Raw genomic sequence first — 22526 nt, forward strand, 5'->3', positions numbered from 1 at the left:
GCTGCACTTTTTTAATAATGCATCTATAAATACCCATCATTCAAAGGAGGCCACTTCACACAGATACAGTACTGTGACTATTTTTGTGGATTTTGTGAATCTGGACAACTGGCATAGTATCAATATTTAAAGAGTCTTCTAACTGAAGAAAATGAAATTTTCAAGTATGATGCAATCATATGCAAAAGTACAACTATAAAAAAAGAAATTAAGTCTCAATTTATGCTTCAGTTTAATATTTGTAGATAACTTCACAATGTCCTTCTTCAGAATTATTTGTAAATAATTTTCATCATCCCTGAAAGCACAAGCCTCTCTAGTTTTCAGCTAAAAATGTGTCTCAATAAATGCAAGGAAATAATGAATAATGTGTTTCAAAATTTGAAGCAGATTTCTTATTCTAAAAATTCACATTACTCAAAATGTCAACTGAAATTACTGAGTTTTGTACGCACTTCCAATTTTAAAATATATGGGAAAACAGTTTTATTACTTTTCGTTTAATTACCACCTTAAATTATTTTAAACTACTCTTAGGACACTTCCAATAGATGAACAGTTCACACAGTTTAGTTAGATTTGGTGGTTTTGAAGAAATATTTTAAGTTTCAGTCTTGTTTAAAAGCAGATATTTTGGGTAAGTAAGATTCCAAAGTGTTTCAGTCTGCATACATGGAGCAAGCACTAATTATACTTTTCTATTACACAATACTAGCTTTTAGTAGTAGATTACACAGTAATAGATTTTAGCAATGACAGTATTTTAAGCTGCAAGAGCTAACAGAGGATATTTGCAAATAACAGACTCAGAGGAAACTGGTAGAACATCAAGCATGTTATTCATTTACCACACCAAGTACATCAAGAAGAACTTGCAAATTTTAACCTCTACATCATTTCACTACATGCAATTACAGTCATAATTTCTTTGAATAGATGGTCCCTCCAAAACAATGCCAAATATTTTTTTAACATAAGATGCCTTTTTTGTATCAGATAACTCCCAGAGCATCACTTGTCCCTGATTTTTGTTTCTCTTAACTTGCACATCATTTTTTTGCCATGTATAGTCAAAGCAGTAAAAGAAAGATACACCAGGGGTGGGGGGGGGAAAGCTGCTTGAAAGCAATATATATGCTGGGGTTTTTTTATTTCTGATATTGCTTACTCCTTTTTTACCAGTTGTCAGTAATTAATAGTGCTTGAGTAATATGTACAGTCCCAAAGAAAAAAAAATTACATTACAGAAGCCTTTTTCCTTCAGATCCCTACCTCCCATGTTTATTGCTCCACGAGGACCCATATCACCCATTCTCATTTCCTGTTCTCTCTGAAAGTAAACATAGTTTTCATGGTCAACCTATCATTCTTAGAACTTGAAACATTCCTGTTTACTCCATGAAAATAAAAATGTTAAAGTTTAAAAGTTTCCATTGATCAAAAACAGTGCAAGGATGTATAATGGTTTTTATAACATCAAAGGGATAAATAAGTTCAAGGGAACAATGCTGTATATTTTTGCATAATAAAGGTTAAAGGTTAAACACCCCAAGTTTCATTTATCAGATGCAGCAGTCTAAAGCTCCCAAATAGTTATGTGATCAACCACAAATGAATCCATCTTTACGGAGTGTTTTTAATTAATAAATATTTCTGGTTTACCTGTAAACAAACAGGTCTTATTACAATACTCGCCCAAAGGTTCAATAATACTCAAACTGATTTAATGACTCAAAAATACTTGTGTTGATTGAAAACCAAGTTCTGATGTATTATATTATGGTATATAAATTCAACCTACCAATTCATCATTGTTGAAATAGTTTTGACTTAACTTGCTGGTAGTGTATTTTTTTAATGGATTATACTTTGCTATTGATGTTAGTTCAGATACTGACCATCCTTTAAAAACCAGCATAAAACTGTAGTGTCACCAGAAACTGTGACATGCATTTACACTAAACAAATAACACATCAAATTGATCAAGATTCAATTGATGGTCAGTCACCCAACAGCAAAAGTTTTCTGACATTACTAAACATGAACCCCAGCCTGCTGTGAAACAATACTCGAAGGATAGTACCCAGAGTGGCAAAAAAATGATCACCTATGGGAAAACAAAATACTCTAGCAGAGACAATTCCAAGGGATTTTAGAATTTCTGTTTACATCAAAAAGAACAAATTCACAGTTCAAAAACAAAACCAAATGAAATTTATAAAAAAAAAATTCTCCTTAATTTTCTACAGGAATATTAACAAGCATTCTTCTCTTGAGTAAACAAACACACACGTGCTGAGAATAAGAAAACTCAAAAACAATTACCTCATTCTGAAAAACCATTCCACTTATGATTTAAGAGCCTAAGATCAGATACACTTTGAAAAGAAATCTGCATACTAGGCAACTAAATCTGTCTATAAGTGACTTTTACATGGAAATACTAATACATCAAAACACATTCATTGTATTTGTACAGGTTCACAAAGTCTGGTTTGGTCAATCATATTTGGGATGCCAAACATGAGTCTTCTATCTTCAGCCACTTGAAGCAGCAGACACCACTATGTGACAGAACAGAACCAACAGTTTTATAAATATCCTGCTATAGAAAAATACCATGGGATATATGATAAAGAGCTCTCAAATCAACAACTTTGTTTGTAGTAAGTCATATTAACCTGGAAAAAGTACTTAACGTAAGAAGAGTATACACTCTTTTCAAAAGAATATAGCTTAATGTGGGGTGGAAAAATAAGGTCTGGTAACTAAAAGACACAGGCAGGTTTTAAAGTCCGGCTAAAAAAGGCCATTGATGGAACACTAAGGAGGATCTCTTCTTCTGACGCTAGAACCCACATTAAAAATTTATCCGAGAACATGCAGCTTACTCTGACAGACCTCTCACAGTAACATCAATTGACATTTTAAGTAAAACCAGCAGCCCCATCAGGATAAGCATATCCATAAACTGACATGAGTTAGTCACAAATCAGCATACAATCACGTTGATTATCAGTCTGCTTGTAAAACTCAGTGTTGACATCAGGAAGCAGAAGGGAAAGTGGTGTATCATCCCTGGCCCAAAAGGACAGGGAAACACCGTGGCTATCAGTTACACCAGTCACACTGTGTGCACATGTGTATGCCTATATGCTTGTGTGAAAACCTGACACATCATGAACAGCCGTGACAAACTTCCACTGCAAAGCAAAGCACCAGACTTTACAGTAGGCACAAACCTTACTTAATTCATCTCAGGTTAAACTGCAAGTTGGTTGGTATTTGTTTTTTAATGTGACAAGTGCCATAATGCAAGGCTAAGTACAATACTGGCTTGATAAAGATGTTAAGTACAGATTTGTAAAGCTGCACTAGTTACTAGAACTAGTTTTCTTTGTTAAAGACAGAAGCATATGCAAGCTCTGATGTACACTTTCCTTAAAAAATACACTAGTCTTCCTCCTAGCAATTCACCATTTTTTCCCTGTCTTGAAATGCTACCAGTCTTTGGTTAACAGAAGTACACCAAAGATAGGTAGAACCTACTTTTGTTTAGTCTAGTTTAACATTTGTAAGAAAAACCATGAAGTAATTATTTGCCATTTTTCAAGCTTTAACTTCAGTGTTGAATTAATACAGTATAAACAACATTTCAGGTATAGAATCAAGACTCTGATAATAAATAAATGTGCCTTAAGGTCTCTGCTGCCTATTACTTTATTAACATGACTTCAAGATTAAGATGCTGCTGCTTATATTTATTCCTACTGTTGCACATACAAAACATATCATGTTCCCTTGACTTTTCAGCACGGGAAAAATTATTCCAAACTTGTAACACAGAATGAGCAACTTTACACTTCCTGACAGAAAAAATACTCAATTTCAAATGTTAGCAAGCAGTATATATCATTTATGACATGAGATGCTTGATGTACTCAAAAATTCTATCTGGAGGAGTCCTGGATGGTAACAAAAATTCAGTCCTGTCACACACAAATCAGATCCTAGACAGCTCTTTACAATGTGAGCATAAACATGTTACTACAGGTAAGTTAAATCAACTAGTCCATGAGTTTTGCCCAAAATATAACAGAAAGGAACACCAACAGGCAGTTTGACACAGTAGCTGAACCACTGCTGGTTGGTAATTCCAGCCCATCTGAGAGGTTCATTTTCAGATACTCAAGCCTTTTGAAGAGCTTAACAATGATAGTGTTACATTCTCAAAAGTTCTTTTCCTCACTAAATTACTTCCTATTCTTCTGTTCAGTAGAAGCCTGCTTCAGACTCTTCCCCCAAAGCCACTGACAACAGGGAGTTAAAACTGAGCAGCCCGAGGAGAACAGGGCTAAATCCTTAAGAGAGAAATATGTGGGGTGATTAAGAACCTCTGAAGTCACCCATACCTGGGAAATTGATCTTAACAGGAAGAGAAGAAAAATGGATGACATGCTGTTACAGGAAGAAAAGAAGACAAAAAATGTGCAGGAAAGCAAAAGTTAAACTTTGTGAAAATCAGAAAAAACCATTATCAAAAAGACTAAATCAGCAAACAAAAAATGTCCTATTGTAAAAGCACTGTTTACACAACTCAAACTTTTCCAAATTATTTGTTGCCAGGATATTTTTCAAATACTTCAGAACTCACTAATGCAGACAACCTTCAAAAAGGTCCAATTCATCTGATTAATATTTTAGAAAAACTGCTATGATGGCAACTATAGGATTATACTTACTAATTACTTTAGACAGAAACATTGAAAACTGTATTTCTCACAATGCCAACTAATGTTAACATCAAATGTAAAAAGTAGATCTACAACAAAATATTGAATACACTCAGTTTTCAAAATATGTATTTAACATTTAATATAGTATGGATTCTCCCCTTTTTACCAAATACTTGAAACCAGTTTTCCAAAGTATTTGAGGTGTATCATGTGCTATGTTCTTACACCTCTTACCACACTGATATAGCAGTCTAAACATACAGAGAATAGCCAAGATGATTCTTCTGAGTTTGTTAAATATTACACTATTTTTAAATGATCTACAAAACTATGAAACTAAATCTTTTGAAAAACACCTAAGAATTGATACAGGTCACACTGCAAGTAAAAATACAAATAGTCATAAACCTGACGTTTTTAACTGACACACCAGTGCTACTTTTCCTCCTTAAAAATAGGCCTTGCAATTGCAGCAACCCAGCAAAAATTAATCTTGTCTCCAAGTGATGCAATATTCATGGTAACAAAACTGTCAAAAATTATGGTATGAACAAAATACGGCACGAAAAATTTTAGAACAGCAAAAAAGCACAACATCTCAGAAATGTTATGATGGCAGACCATACAAACATGCAACTATTTACTTACCTTTCATAGTACAGTAATCACAATAATGCTAAGACATGACATCCAAAAAATGCCTTAGTAAGAAAAGAACACTTTCCCCATAAACTTGAAAATTAACCGTTTAATTAGCACTTTATCTAGGTTGTGCATGTAGAGCAAAATGTAATTAACAGCGCTGCTGATTCTCACTTTTTTCATTAACATGAAAACTGAATTTTATTCTGCAGCAGACTATATATTTGTTCAAACAGGTATGACATTTCTGTGCCTCTTACTAGAATTCATTACTCCCTTCTAGTCTGGTTTATTTCATTAAGTTCATTCTGGAAAAAAAAAATTCTTTTCAAAGACCTCTTAATGAGGCATGAACCTTACTTAAATTGTAACTTATTGAAAGACACCTATATTTTAATGGCATAAATCATACAAGTTATTAAAGCTGCTAGTTCTTAATCAAAACTAGAATCTGGGGTATACTTTTGATTTTGCATTATGTGTCTTTTCCTCAGAATAGTCCACTATTTCACTCGAATGACAAGTGCACTGAAGTTAAGTAGCAGTAGGAAGATAAAGTAATAAAAGATTTCTCTTCCATCTTCTTGTCATCCTTCCCTCTTCAGTTTGTTCCTCAATTAAGATCTCTATGTAAGATCCAAAAGTTACAATACCCCCACAGAGTTCATATACAATACCAGTAAGTAATTTTACATGACAAATATTGATCTTTCAAAATCCAAGATTTTTATGTGTTCTTGAGCACTGAAATCTAAATTTAGAGCTGATCCCTACCCTGAGATGGGCATCATACCAGATGATTCCAAAAATCCCTTCCAGCCTAAACTACTCCAACCTCTAAGAACTGAGGATAGTGCTCACCCAAGAGTCTAAAAAAATATAAACTCTCTTACTTCACACAAATCTACACAAATATATCAAACTAGATAACAACTATAGTAAATGTAGCTATAAAACATATAGCATACATAAAAACTAGAGAGTCCTGTTTTTTAAATAGGAATCCTAATGAAAAGAATTTTCATTATGTTTAATACCTGTCACCAGGCCTCAATGTTTGAAAAAACATACTAAGGTGGCCAGAGGAGATGAAGGCAATTTACTGCTTTCTGACTCAGGTCATGAATAAAGCTAATGGAGATGACTCATTAAGTTCCAACACTAAAAACCCTCAACATTAAAGAAGTATCACACAGGTAAAATCAGGAATACACATTGCATGAAATACAATCACACAGACATATTCCAGTAAATGCTACAAATTGGAAAAACACTCCTAATGCTATTAAATCTACAACTACAAAAGAAATTATTACTAGTTTAACATATTTCTTAAGTATTCCTGTCCTTTCAGTAAGATTGGAAAGGAAGTATCAATTTTATTTGAAGAGGGGAATTTCTTTCAAAACTAACAGCAAAAGGATAGAGATGTATTTGTGAAAAACCTCTATGCACTACATCTTTGTTCTCTTCTTTTAGTTCTGAGAACAAAAAGTCTTCAACTCCTATGGGATCTCATTTTCCTTCTGCATCAGCTGCTAAGGATAGTCCTTGACAGTTAAAGCCCACAGAGAAAAAACACTCAATTAAACAAATGCAATTAAAACTCCTCAAAAGTATTTAGCATTGTAAATTGAAGTTATTATTTAAAAATTCTTTTACAGTAAACTGTTAAACAGCTGTGAACCTCCCAGAATGTTTTGATTTTCTGAACTACAGTTAGCCTCCTTTCAATTCTCACATAATGTTTAAGTCAGGTCTAAACTGCCAGTATTGGAAAAGAAAGCAGTTTAATTACACTAACATGACTCTCGATACAAAGACCTTTAGGGGATACATCACAAACCAGCAACATTTAATAGTCCTAAAGATTAAAGAAAAGGTTAATCCTAAAGGTGAAAGACAATACTATTTAATGTACAGCGAAGTAACTGCTTTGTTTTACACAAGAAGTCATACTTTCAGAATGTATTACAGCTCAAAATGCAAATTACAATCCAACTTGTTAACAAGGAAGAAAATAGTCTAAAAGAAGCCAAGATACACCATTGAACCTATTCTGCTGATTACAGAACTTGGTTCCATGTTGCAATTTATATCTTTTCTGCTTCATTATTTTGTCTTGTAGTTACTTGCTCCTTCACTGAATTTTAATATTGCATTTAAGCCACTGCTTTAATATAATTTGTGAGCATTTCTACCACGTCTCATTTTCATTTGTTAAAATACAGTACAACATTGTATATACAAGATCTACAAAACTGACAAAAACTTTACTTCATTTTCTCGTAACTTGAGATAAAAGTTACTCATCATCTAGGAAAAAAAAGGTACACAGAGGGCAAAATCAAGCCCTAAACAAACTGCATATATATACAGTAGCTAGGACCAAAATCAGAGTATCTTAACTCTGTGCCTCAAATCATCACTACATCATCTGTTCAGGTAAAGAAAAATCCTACCATATCCTTTCACTGTATATGAAGCACTCTCTGAGGATGTAACTGCAAACAAGGATACTTTTTCCAAATGCCTTTGCTGTTGATGATTTGAGAGAAAACAAGCACAGAGTTATTCTGGCAAATTTTCCCCTTGATTTAACAACTAAGACTCACAAGAGAGGTAAAAATCTGCTTCTCAAATATTTTAAGCTAAAATTCAGAAATAATTTTCACAAGACAAAGGTGCTTAGAGAAGGTAACCACCTTCAACAGATTTGGAAATCCTTTGAAAAATGAGATCCCATTATATCAATTCCCTTAATAGCAACTTTTTCAATTCTGCCACTTAATCTGGTTCTGCTGGAGTTAGGAGGCACCTTAGATTCATGGAACCAAAATATTAAAAAATTTCTCCCATTTCTGTTAGTTTCTTTTTTTCCAGTAATAGTAGAAAAATTCAAACTACAAATTAAATAGAGATCAACAGCTGAACATAATACAAATATTTTTCAAAGGCACTTTACTGTTTACTTACCCACAAAAGTACTTTCTAGAAGAAATATACAGCATATCACCAAGTTCATGACTGAGACATGTAACAATTACACTACATTCACAATATATTCACAATCTCAAAGGCATATCAGAGAATTTCATCTTAGAATTATTCTGGTTTTATATGAGCTGAAGAAATGTCAAAAGAGTGGATAAGTATCAAAACAGACAACCTGGCAGGCTGCAAATGATTTAAGATGCATGCCACTATTTACCATGGTAGGGGTGGACTTGAAAGGACTGCTTAACTGGTAACAAAGACTGGGCTAACTCTACCCTCATGCAGAAATGCACTAAAATACAAAACTGAAAATCAGGAGTTACAGAACAATGCTGCACTATAGATTTCCCAAACTGTTATGTTTTCTTTGCACAAATCCCAAATCTATACAAATATTTTAAAGAGTGAACACTGGATGGAGTCAAAAAAAGTGTTTTCCCCAAATGCAAGATTCAATGGTAAGTAGTAGAATGCAGTGAAAGTCATCAATGTTTACTTACAAGAGAAATTAATCAGCCAAGAATACTCTTAATCATGGAATGTTTATGTGAAAACCTACTTCTTAGTTGAAGTGCCAACTATAAGACTGCACAATCAACTTAAGGGCACCACTAGTTACAGCCACAGTGCACTAAACATAGCTCTTTGCCAGACTTCTCTAATATCAATTTTTCCCTCACCAAGTAGATATTATATATGCCAAATAAATTATAACATAAAAGCCAGTCCAATTGTAGTTGTTAACTCATAATCCACTTGAGTTACCAAGTAAATAGAATATGCAAGTATTTGTTAAAAGGAAGCTGAAAGCCAAAGTCTTTCAATCCTACAAAGAGGTCCTGTAGGAGAAACTTCTAGCACCCATACAATGCCTTTTGTAGATGCTATGGATGTTGCTTACAACCAGAACAGTTCAACATTCAAGATTTTCCCAATTAACTTATGGCCTGTCCACACATACAGCACACTAAAACATAATAAAAACAGAGAAGCATCAGTGAAACTTTCTACAGGAAGCCAACTCCACAGTTATTTTACACAACTTGTTGGCCATTTCCTGTAAAATTGGTGCAACATGAAGCAGACTTGAATGAGGAAGATGCTTGTCATTTGCACAAAGTTCTGTCTGATGAAAATAATATATTATACCAGACAATCCTAGTATTTCCATCAAATGTGTAAAACACTGGTCATCTGAATAAATTTAAACAGATTGAGAAACATTGTTTTCTAGCTAAATACCCTAACCCAAGCTCACATACTCTTAAGCTACACTGTCTGGTTTCATAAAAAATATCCAGCAAAAACTACTATTTTATTTACATACAATAAACCCAAAGGTCAGAATTATGATAGGGACTCAATGGGGACCACCCAATCAACAGGGACAAACATGAATGGCTGGTTCTTACCTAAACTCAGAAGTTCCCCTATAGTTAAAACAAATGTTTAATGATTCAGAAATGGTGGGGGAAACAAACAGGAAGACTCCATAAATAAATAACATTTAAAAAGTATTATAAAATACAGAAGCATGTAGGAAGATAAACAAAGCCTAATTTCAACATTATATTGTCTTATTCTTAAAACAGACAGCTACTAGCTATCCTGTCACAAGCAGATAACCCAAACTGCATTTGAGACCTGTAGTAAGAGCTTCATGTCATATACAGAACAAAACTAATGCAAGCACTCTTTCATCCTACACAACTCTAGGCCTAAACTAATGAGCCATCAGCCACCGTAGGAAATCAGAACGGTGACAAATGTTTTAGTAGGGCCCATTGTGACAGGACATGGGGTGATAACCTTAAACTAAGAGTGGCTATTCCAACTACGTGAAAGGAACTTAAATTTTTTTTTTTACAATGAGAGCAAACAAATACTGGAACAAGTTGCCCAGACAGGTGGTGGATGCCCCATCCCTGGAAACATTAAGGACTGGATGGGGCTCTGAGCAACCTAAAGTAGCTTAAGATGCCACTGTTCATTGCAGAAGGCAATGAACTAGAGGCCTTTAATGGCCCCTTCCAAACCAAACCATGCTGTGATTTTAAGATTATGTTCAGGCAGAAACATCTTTGAATAGCAAATCTCAAATATATTTAATTGACTCTTTAGGCTTCAGTTTCTACTGAACTCCCCATCTGAACAAAATTAGTTACAAAACAGTTCTACTGAAACTCATCTTCTTACCAAAACCTACTATTGATTAAAAGTGCTAATTAATTGGAAAGTAATACCCAATCTTTGCACAATTAAAGTGTACTTGATGGAAGTCAGAAGTATCAGATTTAAACTCCATTTTCCTCATGGATGATTTAATAACCCAAAACAAGCACTACCTCCAGTAATAAGAAAAAATAATTTGACAAGGAGGCTTGTGAAATATTCATGAGAAAAATAATAACTATTTTAATTTTAAAAACAACATCCTGGTTTCAACAGACAAGTAACAGCACTAAGTAAATTTATATTTATTTCTATCAGTTTACTGCATTACCACTATTAATATTTTCTGCTCCATGAGAGCTACTGAAGTAAAATGCTAGAGGCTAATCAAAAGGTCACATTTAAGAAAAAAACTATGTGGAAGGCACTGGCTTGAGAGACAGAAACCAGGTCACTACACAGGCTTCCTCCACACTATGCAACAGACCCATTAACAGGTTTCCTTGCATGCAAAAATACTATTTCTACAGAAATCACACTTAGTGCTTCTTGGGCATTTTATTCTTACTTTAAACCCAGATCCCTTGAGCAAAGACAAACTGCTCTAAGCAGAGGAATGTACTTTGATTGCAAGTCTCAGTGCCACCAAGCAAGATCTCAAGATTTAGAGAGGTGGATGAGTCCGAAATAGGTACCAAGCAGACAACTGAAACTGAAAGTTAGTTTCTTCTTAGTCTGGGTAAATACGTGTACAAACTCCAAGTCAAACTTAACTCCAGTAGCTGAGGAAGAAAAAATGAAAATTATTAAGGCAAACATTAATTTCAGCTTCTTCAAATATATATGGCATTTATCAAACACATCAATAATTTTTTTAAGTTACTTATTTTCTAAGTACTCTTGCTTGGCAGAATATGAAAAACTGAAGAACTCCAACTTGAATAAGATGATTTCATTTATCATTCATTTCATTTATCATTTATTTCAAATTGTGAGCAGCAACAATTTTCAGAAATAATAGTAAAATCTAGAATATAGGCATATAAAATCTGCTTTTGATTAGATTTTTTCATTTTTAGCCATCAAACAGAAAAAGTCAAGTATGCAAATGGAGTATTCTACAAACAAGTATAGATGCATATGAGGTCTTTCCATCAATAATTGAATAAAAATGGCATCTGCTACAGCTGAGGCCTCATGAAACACTGAGACTGATGATGACTAATGTAATTTTGCCATTACATAAGCAGCATCTGGACAGTGTTATTTTAGCATCCCAATCATCAGTCTTACTAAGAGAAATTAAGGTTATAAACAAAACCAGATAATCTAAAGAACATGGACAGAAAATTCTCTATCAATTACTGTAGAAAAGAACAAATTTGGGAAAGCTTAAAAGCAGTAGCACGACACCTAAATTCATATTGGAGATTACTGCACATTTGACAGCAGAATAAACTATAAAAATTACTTGTGAATAGTCACTTGTTCTGTTTGTGAGTTCACATAAAGTACACATTGGGACTTTCCAATTTAGAAGATGACTGCAAATACAATACTTTTGTATTATATTTAGTCTCCTAAATATAATACAAAAGTATCATACTGCCTAAAAACTGTTACTGAAAAATTACTTTAAGTAGCATCCTTCACACACATAAAACCATGACCTAGAAAAACAATTATGAACCATCCTAAAATGGTCATGAAATACTTACAACCAAAAGAACTTATTCCTCAAACACCTTCACTTAATACATATAAGCACATAATACATTACAAAAAGATACCTGAAGATCTGCATTGATTTCCATGCAATGTCTTTTCATACTAAAAGCAGATATGACAGCTAAAGTTTTTTTTACCTGACAAGGCAATTAAAGGCTCAAAATAATTTATTTAGTTGCTGAAAATAATACAAATTGAATATTTTAAGGCTTGTTAAGGAAGTATTATTCTTGCCCAAAGCAACTAATTTAGTATCTGAAACATCTCGGAACAGAAGAAACGCATGATTTAAGAATTTGTCTACTGATGTACATCACTCATGAAAAAATAAATATAATTTAGTGCTACTGCCAAAACCAAGACTGCCCACAAAACCACAAACTATGTATTGATAGAATGCCTGGTTAAAGGCCTATCCTGTGTTGATTTATGCATAGGAAGAAACTTGATCACAGAAATAAAACCACTGCCAAGAAAAGCAGTATTTTGTCAGGCTGCTGTGTTTTAGTTCTGCATTTAATGATTTGTCTTTTTCCAAGCTAGTTTTACCTTTAAAAGCCTTTAAGGTGTCATACATGAACTATGTATATGCTGGACTGCAGTAAGGATGCAATTCATCTCACCCAATCCCACTCTACAGAAGAGCTTTTACAAAGCAGCAAGAAACAGATTTTATTCATATGAACTCACACAACTTTACCACCATTAGCTTCATTCAGTATACGAGGCTGTCAGGATAAAATAACCAACATTAATTGTTAGAAAACTTATCAAATTTGAAAAGATTCTTAGAAATGTTTCATTATTTTATTATTGGGCATCTGCCTCAGTTTAGTTTTGAGTTAGGTAAGAAAAAAAATCACCATTCAGTGAAAATTCTAACTGCTTACATTACTGGAGCTTTTGAGCACAACACTATGAAAAGATAGGATCAAAACACAGCTCTATTCTCCTAAACAGGCAAGAAGTGCAAAAATCTAGTCCTGAATTACTGAAGTTCATGGAAATCTGACAGTCTTGTTTAAAACATGCCTAATGCTTAACTTGCAAGTAAACCTAGAAGTGAGGGATAAGACATGCCTCCACAGGGCTCCAAACAGTAAGAAATTGAAAACTATATAAACTGCTCCAAAGGACCAAACTCTTAGAACAAGAACTATGTTGTGATAGCGTTCCTGAAGCTATAAACATCATTGCTGTTTTGCAGTGTGCCTTTCTACTTTCTTGCTCTCATCTGTCTTAGAGTTTTTGATCCAAGTCCACTACAATCCCTGCTGTTGAAGCATCTCCACTGCTTTAGCAGCTGACACATTATGCTGATAATTACTCACCATACTTGAGAGCAAGATGCTTCTGCAAGAAAAACTAAAGGAAAGCAAAACAACATCTAGTAATAATTCCTGAAAAGACTATGAGATTCAAAAGAAAACTATTTAATATATGAAAAAGTCTTACATGAAAAAAACAGCAAGCATTCAGAAATTGAAACTGAAGAAATTTCAGGAAACAGTCCCTTACACATTCAAAAAGGGGTTTTCCTTGGAGGGAAGTAGGCAAGGATGTCCAAAAATCTCAATTCCCTCTTTAAACTACCAGTAAGAAGAGAGGTAAGTTTAAGGCTGGTATTACAGCTATTGCTTCACTAAGTACAATACCCACCCAACACTATTTCACAGTGTTACTACAGAAGTAAATCCATCCACATAAAACCAGGACTACAACTCCTACATATTTTTGGTCTCTGTTTTAGACACATAGAAACTATTTTAATACACTAAATGCAAAACACTAAGTTGGTGACACAAATAAAAGCAGGTCTTGGAACAAGAATTATTTTGTAGAATGCCTCTGATTGAAATTCAACAATGTAAATCAAAGCAAGCCATCCATAACTGGATAATAACCATTGCATATTTGAGTAATTAATGTATTACTGGCACTCAGAAGTATCTTCTATTTAAAAAATATTTGTGCTGTTGCAAAATAAATCACCATCATCAAGTTCCTCTTTCAGCCAGAAGAATGTATGCAAAATAAAAATTAGCAAAATACTACTGGAAAATTAGTTTCCCAATTAAGCTACTGTGAAATCAGAATGCATATAAATTGTTGAGCTATAACAGCACATTTCAACTAACTGACTTGTAGAAAGGAAGGGAAAACCCCTAACCAATATGAAAGTATTTATTCATAATTTATCTAGTAGAGATCACACAAATAGAATAATAAATTGTTTAGGCATCATCAGGCTGCCCATTATATTAACAATCAATGCAATCAAATTTCTAATGTTCATCATCACCAGCAACAAGAATGCTCCAGGAAAATAAATCCTCTCACAGATAATATTTTTATCATCTGTAATAAAATCAAATAACTGCTACCTGCATTAAACTTGATTACAAGATGTTTCTCAAAAGTAGTTATAATTTTAATAAATCCAAGTTTAATGAGTTAGGGAAAAAACACAGATAGAAACTTTCAATAGGAAAGCCTAATACTGCAGCCTTACATGAGAGGGTCCAATTCTGGTTGCCATTGCACTTACCATTTATCTTCCTGTTTTAGACTGACCAGTAAAAAGTGATAGGATGTAAGTGAAGGAAGCTTACTTTTCAAAGCTTTTAAGAAACAAAAACAATGATTAGAAACAATTATTATTGTCCTGCTAAATACATTGTTGGCAGAAGACTTTACTATGTTGTAGGTATAATGCCAGAAAAGTTTATCAAGACTTGATATGGTAAAAAAATTATCCAACAGTACTATCCAACAGTATCAAAAAATGCAATTCTCACCAAGAGTCAACTTTTAATCTCTGAAAATAGAGAATAACTTTCCCAGTACATGTACAGTAGTAATCTGAGAGTAGAAGTAAGTGCAAGATGGAATCTGTTCACAGTAAACAAGTATTAGTAAGAACAAATAAAAACGAATTAGTTGTATAAGAAATTCTAAGCTGAAATCAGATTTCATGTGTCATTTTGCAATCTCCAGAAAAAGCTTACAGTTTTTCTCTGCTGCAAAATGCAAAGGCTTTTTCAACTCTCATTCACACTATACAACTAGTTATCTAAATACATCTTAAAACAAGCATCTAAAAAATGCTTAGTCACACTGCTGCCCTGATTAGAAACTGGTGCTAAAGAAAGTAAACACATCACTCGCTATTTTGTTTCCATTTTCCTGCTTTAAAAAGCATGAGAAGTAAAACCTGAGACATAACCAGAACACTAAAGACTAATCTTAAAAATATCTTTTTTCATTATGTATCACTGTATATGCCACTTCAATTTCATAAGATGATTAAAAACAACACCTGTACTCTACAGTCCTTTATATCTAATTTTAAAAGCTTTTTGTAGGGCTGTTACTGCAAAACTACATGTATATATTCTTGCAGTGTATTACTTAGGTCCATATGAACACACTATTTCAGTAATGCATGAGAGTGGCAAAGCTACACTTCTCCAAAGCACTCTTCTACCTTTCACCTAAAAAAAATTGACATATAAAAGCCATAAAAATTATGCATAGTGACTGAAGTGACTCCCATTTGAACCACTCTTCTCCGCCTTTTATCCTACATTTTTGCCAAGTCCAGCACACCAACTTTAACAGTTTCTACTCATGTAGGGTTTGGAATTTAAAAATTTAGATAAGCAACACGGATGGACAAACTGTGGTAAGCAATTTAAGCACAGAGACTAAACACTCCTATCTCAAGAGAGATGTAAGAATAAACCAGTAAAGGCTGTGGTGGCCAACATTATCTAGTTTTCCCTGCTCCAAGCTGCAGAACACAGGCCACAGCTTCCTAACAGCAATGGAATCTGAGGGAGCTACTGCCATCCCAGAGCTGTGGGTTGGCTCTCCAGTTTGCTATTATGGCAGCTCCCTGCAGCAAGAATCACGGGTCTCACAGGAGCCAGGAGATTTTGACAAGTAGCTTACAGGGTCAGAAAGTCAGGCAACCCCAAAAGATGCTACATTAGGATATTAGAGTCATGTGAAATTTCATATTTGGCACTACAGAAGTCATCAGTAAGTGCTATTTCTAAATTACATGAGACAACTGTAACATGCTATTTCCCCAATTATGTTTGATAATATCTGGAAAACACTAAAGGACAGTATGAGTTCTGAATCCTTGGTCTTCATTTCCTTGAAGAAAAGATGTGCTGAAAGCAGTTTTCTTTGACAGTGAGAACATATGGAAATAAATTACCATCTACTTTGGATGCGAGTCCCTCAAAACACAGTGAGCAAAAGCAAATCACACCTGTTAATAAAATCAAAGGAACTATTTTGCTTCCTCCCCATCTTTACTAAAAAACTAAGGGACAGACAAGGGGAAAAATGTCCTGCTGACAAGACAAAATAATTTATTTTCTAACACCTCTCAGGATGTCTCAACATAGATAATAAATTCTTCACAACCCTACAGAAAATTTCATGGTATAGAATGTAAACCAGGTTTTTCTTTCACAGGAAGTAGCTGAGAAACCAGCTCATTTCTCATTGATGTATGAAGTTGCACCTGTGAAGGGGAGCAAAATCCCCTCCTGCAAACTACAGTTGTTTTAATAATGTAAAAGAGCATTGTGTGAATTGCTTATTCATTATTTCCTCACCAGGAATAGCTCTTATAGTAAAAGGCATCCTACTCAAGAGAAACTAAAGCATTTGCAACACAGTTTGCATTCACTGAACTGATGTGGTTGGTAGAAAAAAAGTCATACCCTTTAACCAAAAAAATTTAGAATCTGACTCCTCTGATAGCACTCTTTTGTTAGTCCTGCAGGATGAGTCTTCAGAGGCAGAGCATACCTAAACTACTAATATAAATAACGTACAGATTATAGTGAGGACAAATTTTCCCTCACTATTATAATCTTTAAGTCTGCTTTAGTAATGATTTGGATGTTCTCCTCATCTAGTTTTACAGGGTCAAAAGGGAGAGTGATTTTAGGCTCCATATGAAATTAATATTGCCCTTTTTGTTTCTGAAAACTTTCTTAGTAAGTTAAGCATAAACCAAAACCAGTAATTCAAACAAGCTTAGCAGCTTTAACTGGTTTAAAATTTAAATCTTCAGGTAGAGCAGGGCACATCAGGATGGGCGATTCCTATCACCTCCCACTTAGAAAAATTATTTTACTGAAACATTTCAATTCCCAAGTAAAAAAAAATTAGTATCTGAGCACCTTCACTTGATGGAAGTGTTACATCACTAGCTTGTTGGAAAAATACAAGTGATGTCATCATACAAAAGAGTAACTACACTACTGAATATGCAGCAATTTGCTCAGGGAACAGTGAAATACTGAATTGAAAACAGCCAACAAGAAGATGGCAGTTCAATAACTAGTATAAAAATAATATAATGAAAAAATTCTTTTGCAATTTGGACTTTCACCATAGAACTGTACTTACATTGTCCATGAAATTTGGCTTAAATCCTCCCTCCTGCTGTCGTCGCAATTCCTCCTGTTCCCTCTGGCGTAGCATCTCCTCCTCCCGACGTCTGTGCTCTTCTTCATGCCTAGGGTATTTTTCAAAATTATGTCAGCTTAGTCTCTTGACCTGTTTAGGTTTGTACTCAGCCTCGGAGGTAAGATCAAGCATATAAACAAAACTGGCCATTATTTATTTTTTTGCACAGTGCAAGGCACTAATCTACTCAACTTGATGAGTCTGAGTACTTTTGCAGTTTTGGTTTGGGTTTTTTTTGTTGTTTTTTTTTTTAACTGGAATACAAGTAATTTCAATACCAATACATTCTATACCTACTCTTCCAGCTAGTATCAGTAAACAAGTTAAAATATTCCAGTTTTAAAGAAGCCACTATGGATTAAAACATTTCAACAGTGCCAAAAGACACAATTTTTAATTCTGAGATGTGTTTGTGCTGTTTTATCTTATCTTATTGACACTTATTGATGTGTTTGTGCTGTTTTATCTTTTTACCTTATTGACACTTATTGTGATATTTAACAAAGAGTATAAATCAATATGAAGAGACTATGCCTATTTTCTTAAACTTTAGAAGAGGCATTAAAACAATTATTTGCATGAATCAAATCCCAAAAGAAAAACTGTTTTCAACAACTAGAATATCAAGTGAAAAAAAAATCCCATTATCAGAATATAAGATTGCAATGCTATGATTCTACATGCAGATCAGCTCCCCATAAAATTTAGAAGTATGTTCCTATCTATTACAGCAATGCTCTGGTCATGTTAAAAGAAATATGAAACAAAAAAATAGGCTGACATTTCAATGCTATTTAGACATCACAGAAATTTACAACAAAATTAGCAGAGCTCAAATAAGTGAAAAAAATCAAGCAACACTCGAAAATAATCTTTTATATTGCATTATATTGTCAGAAACATCACCTATTATGCTTTTGAGAAGCCAGTTGAGCTAACATATCTAAATTCATGCAGGCCTACAGTGGCTGCATGCCACACTTGTGCACAGTAGAAGACAAAATACCTCAGCTGTATCTGCTTGCGTTTTTGAAGTTCTTGGTTTCGAAGCTCTTCCAAGCGCCTCAATTCTTCCTGACGACGCATGAGATCTAACGGGATTAAAAGTGCATTTAAATATAAAAGCTGTCAATCAATCACGTGGCAACACAAAATATGTTATTACTGTCAGATTACAGTTCTAACATTCAAGGTTTTAAACCAAATTTTCAATGCATTTAACTCATCTCTTTCCATAAAGCTAAGTCTAGTACTTGAAAAAAAACACTGGATCTGTGGCTTACAAACATAGAAAAGTACAAAATGGGCAAAGACCCCAGAGCAGGTTACAGAAACAAAGTTTTAAGTTCTCAAAGAAAAGGAAAAAAACCTCCCTTAATCCCTTAAATCACATCCTGGTTTTACATCTAGGAAATTTTCGATTTTCTCACAAGGTTTTGTACTGCTAAAGTCACACTACCAAGAAAACCACTACAATACTTATGGACTTTTACACTCTCCACTACCTACGGCAGACCCCTGCATGGCACACATCAGAGCAAGAGAAGTCATACGAATTTCAGGTGCATGAAGGAAGGCTGAAGCTCCACGAAGCTCTATCATGGCTCTGCTTACTGCAACGTACAAATGACTAGTAGTTTAACCCCACAAAAAAGGCACAGCCATAGCCTCCTAAGAAGCACTTCAAATGTCCTTAAAAAGCACGGCATAACTCACAGTAATTACTTTTGCTGACAAGTCACATTATTGATTTCTGCCTGGAAATCTATGCTTTCTTCAATGAATAATAATTTTACCATTTGTTAGAAAGCATTTTTTTTTTTTTTATTTTTTGACTACATAGGATATTGGCCACATGATACTATTTATAGAAACCACAAGTAACATTTTCCAATACTGTCCATTACATGGCTTTCATGCTTTAGTTCAACTTGTCTGCACCCTTTCTCTATGCATTTCTTCACTACACTAATTAAAATATCTTCTTAGCTATGCAAATCAGTGTCCTCCAACTTGTACACAACACTGTCCACTATGGGAAAATATGCTTCCTTTTTAATTCTTTGTTCTTCCAAATTTATACAGCATTCCCTATTTCTTGTGCACACAGGACCAAGATTTCCTACTTTCTCTCTACCACTACCATTTACTCTCCTTTGTTCTTAAGGTGCAGCACTCTACTTTTCTCATTGTTCTCCTGATTTTTCTCCACAGCATAGTTTATTGCCTTTCCTGAAATTGTTAGTATGTTAAAAATTCAACATAGCAAATTATGATTCAGTATCATTTGACAACTGCTGAATCTTGGCAGAAAGCCTAATAAGCAGGATGAAAACACAGATATACAGGTTCCAACTCTGCACAAGAGCCATTCATATTAAAGGACCTGTAATGATGGTAATTCTTGATTGACAGGCCCTTTCTCTGAGCAGAAAAAAATCTGCACTAAAGCAGCTGTGGGAAAAAAAGAAAAACAGAGAGCATTATCATTAGCCTCTGCATTTTCTTGTGCTTATAAAAGGACAAGGGCTTTGTTTTACCTTCAAGTTTCTAACATAGCAGACAGCAGAAGGTGAAGGTGTTCTTTCACCTCAGAAGTTAATCCTACAAACTGGAATATCAACTCCACAAAGACTTTTAGCAATTTTAACTACTGATTTTTCTAAAGATGGAAAATAAATGCCAAGCTTCCATGTAACTGATACAAAAATTAAGCTTCTGGTTAAATTCAGTCCCGTTTTCCAGTATTTTCATAATCTATTTAACCATTATTACGAGAGAATATTTACAAATGTTTGATGCACCCCACCAGTACATAGATCAGAAATACCATGCAATTTACTTACACATGGAAACACGTATTCTGCTTTACAAATTACTTCTGACTCAGTCTGTCAAAATATGACACTTCGAAGTGAAAAATTACACATATCAGAAGAATTAAATCTACCTTCAGAATTAATAGCACACCACAAAAACCTGAGTACTCAAACCAACACGTTCTAGAGCTCCAGTCTTACTAGCTCTCGTGGAGCAGTTTGAACACAACCTTCACCTGCTACAGTATATGGACCAGTAAGCTCATCCTTCCTGTCTTCTTTTTAACTCCTACACAACTAAAACATGACATTTTCTATTTTATTTCATATTTCATAATTACTTCAATACATCTTTAAATTTAACTTCATGCACCAGGGATACAAAACTATTAATTCTAGGTTCTGGTGCCTTAAAAACTTCATTGCATCTTTCTACACAATCCTGTGATGTGTGGATGCCATGGGACAGAGAGAGAGAAACGGCAAAAGTTTCTCACAGCAGCTTGTGAGAACTTTCAGGGAGTTGTAAGGCTATGATAACTTGTTAAGTATAAACAATCTGCAGGTGGTGTTTTTCTGCTTCATCTTTCTGTTCTTCTCAAGGATGGAGTATGAGAAAGGTGTTTTTGTTAACTAGCCAACCAAACAGAATGTATCATATCACTCTATAAAAACCGTGCAGTTCTCTTGAATAAAGCCTCTTTCTACAATACTGCCTCCTGCCTGCTCATGTGCCATTCTCGGCACAAGAGTGACAGTGATGTAATCAAAGGATTGCAATCCTGTCATGCAATTAATATAAGCAATACTCTTGGCATGGCATGAACTCAGACCCACTGTTCAGAGCTACAAGAGGAAGGTATCTCCAAAAATAAATACAAGTGAAAAAACCACCTCATTTTCATGCATACTGAAGCCGAAGAATTGAGAAGATTAAAACACAGGGAATTCTTACTGATCTCTAGAGCTCTGAAAAGTAAGTGTCAGCAGACAACCAAGAAGAAACCCAACTATCTAACAAAATTTTGAGTTATGTGGTACCAAAGAGGTACTCTGCTAACCAAACTATGAGGGGGAAAAGCTCTCCTCCTACACTAAAAGAAACGTATTTCCCCACTGGAATAGTAGCACCACAGGCTTTTATGTTTTAGTGGCTCTCCAATGGAAGGAATAATTCTCTCTTTTTTATATAAAACTGGCATTTCACAAATATTCAAAAAGCAGAATACCTTTTCCTTCATGTTGTCCTTAAAAGAAACCCTAATATCCAAAAACACAAAGATGTTTTCCCATGTTTTACCATTTCTTCTATCTTAATGAAGAGGCCACCGTAATCTTATCTCAGCTTAACACATAATTAAGACATGAATTTAAGACAAAGTAATCTCTAATCTTGCCCTCAAATCCAAGCAACAGGTGAATAAATTCAAAAGAAATTAAAGAGCATGAGTTCTGGAACTGGACTATTAGCATTGTTAAATACTAACTATTAGATAAGTCAACAGTAGATTTATCCAACTTGTAATTTAAGCACTGAACCATCTTTAAAAATGTCAGTCATGCATACACACAAAATTAGAATGTGTGTCCAGCTGCCAAGGAGGGCTGCACTGTGTACTGTCAGCAGCAATCTTGGATCATATTAACATGCACATTCCTCACCTCTAATACACACCTGTGCTTACAAGGAAACACAATGCTTCAACAGTTTTTCTTGGAAAACAAACCAAGAAACAGTTGCCATTTCAGGTGCCACAGCAACTATCTGGCATTTCAAAACAGTTTTCTATGTTATTACACTCTGTATAAGACCTTCTGCTTTTCATGTTATTATATAGGTAAGCTTTTATGTTACTATATTCTGCATAAGACCTTCTGCTCTGTACCAGACCTTATAAAAACAGCATGGCTCCACATTGGGAGCATATGTGCCTG

At 34.4% G+C, this 22526-nt stretch overlaps 1 protein-coding gene across 3 annotated transcripts in view; it reads right to left on the bottom strand.

The window, feature by feature from the left end:
- Positions 1-22526, bottom strand: part of PSPC1 (paraspeckle component 1) — a 58900-nt gene that overhangs the window by 29936 nt on the left and 6438 nt on the right. For 2 of the 3 annotated variants that reach the window (XR_009420537.1, XR_009420536.1), the window contains exons 5-6: positions 18779-18863; positions 17713-17821 (exon numbers count right to left, since the gene is read on the bottom strand). Coding sequence is in view for 1 of the 3 variants with exons in the window: in XM_059494029.1 (XP_059350012.1) it covers positions 1273-1330; positions 17713-17821; positions 18779-18863 (252 nt within the window). In the remaining 2 variants the exon portion in view is untranslated. Of the gene's footprint in view, positions 1-1272; positions 1331-17712; positions 17822-18778; positions 18864-22526 lie in introns of all 3 variants that reach the window. The other variant, XM_059494029.1, reaches the window with a different exon arrangement.

Source organism: Ammospiza nelsoni, chromosome 2 (genome assembly GCF_027579445.1).
Source record: "Ammospiza nelsoni isolate bAmmNel1 chromosome 2, bAmmNel1.pri, whole genome shotgun sequence".
NCBI lineage: Eukaryota > Metazoa > Chordata > Aves > Passeriformes > Passerellidae > Ammospiza > Ammospiza nelsoni.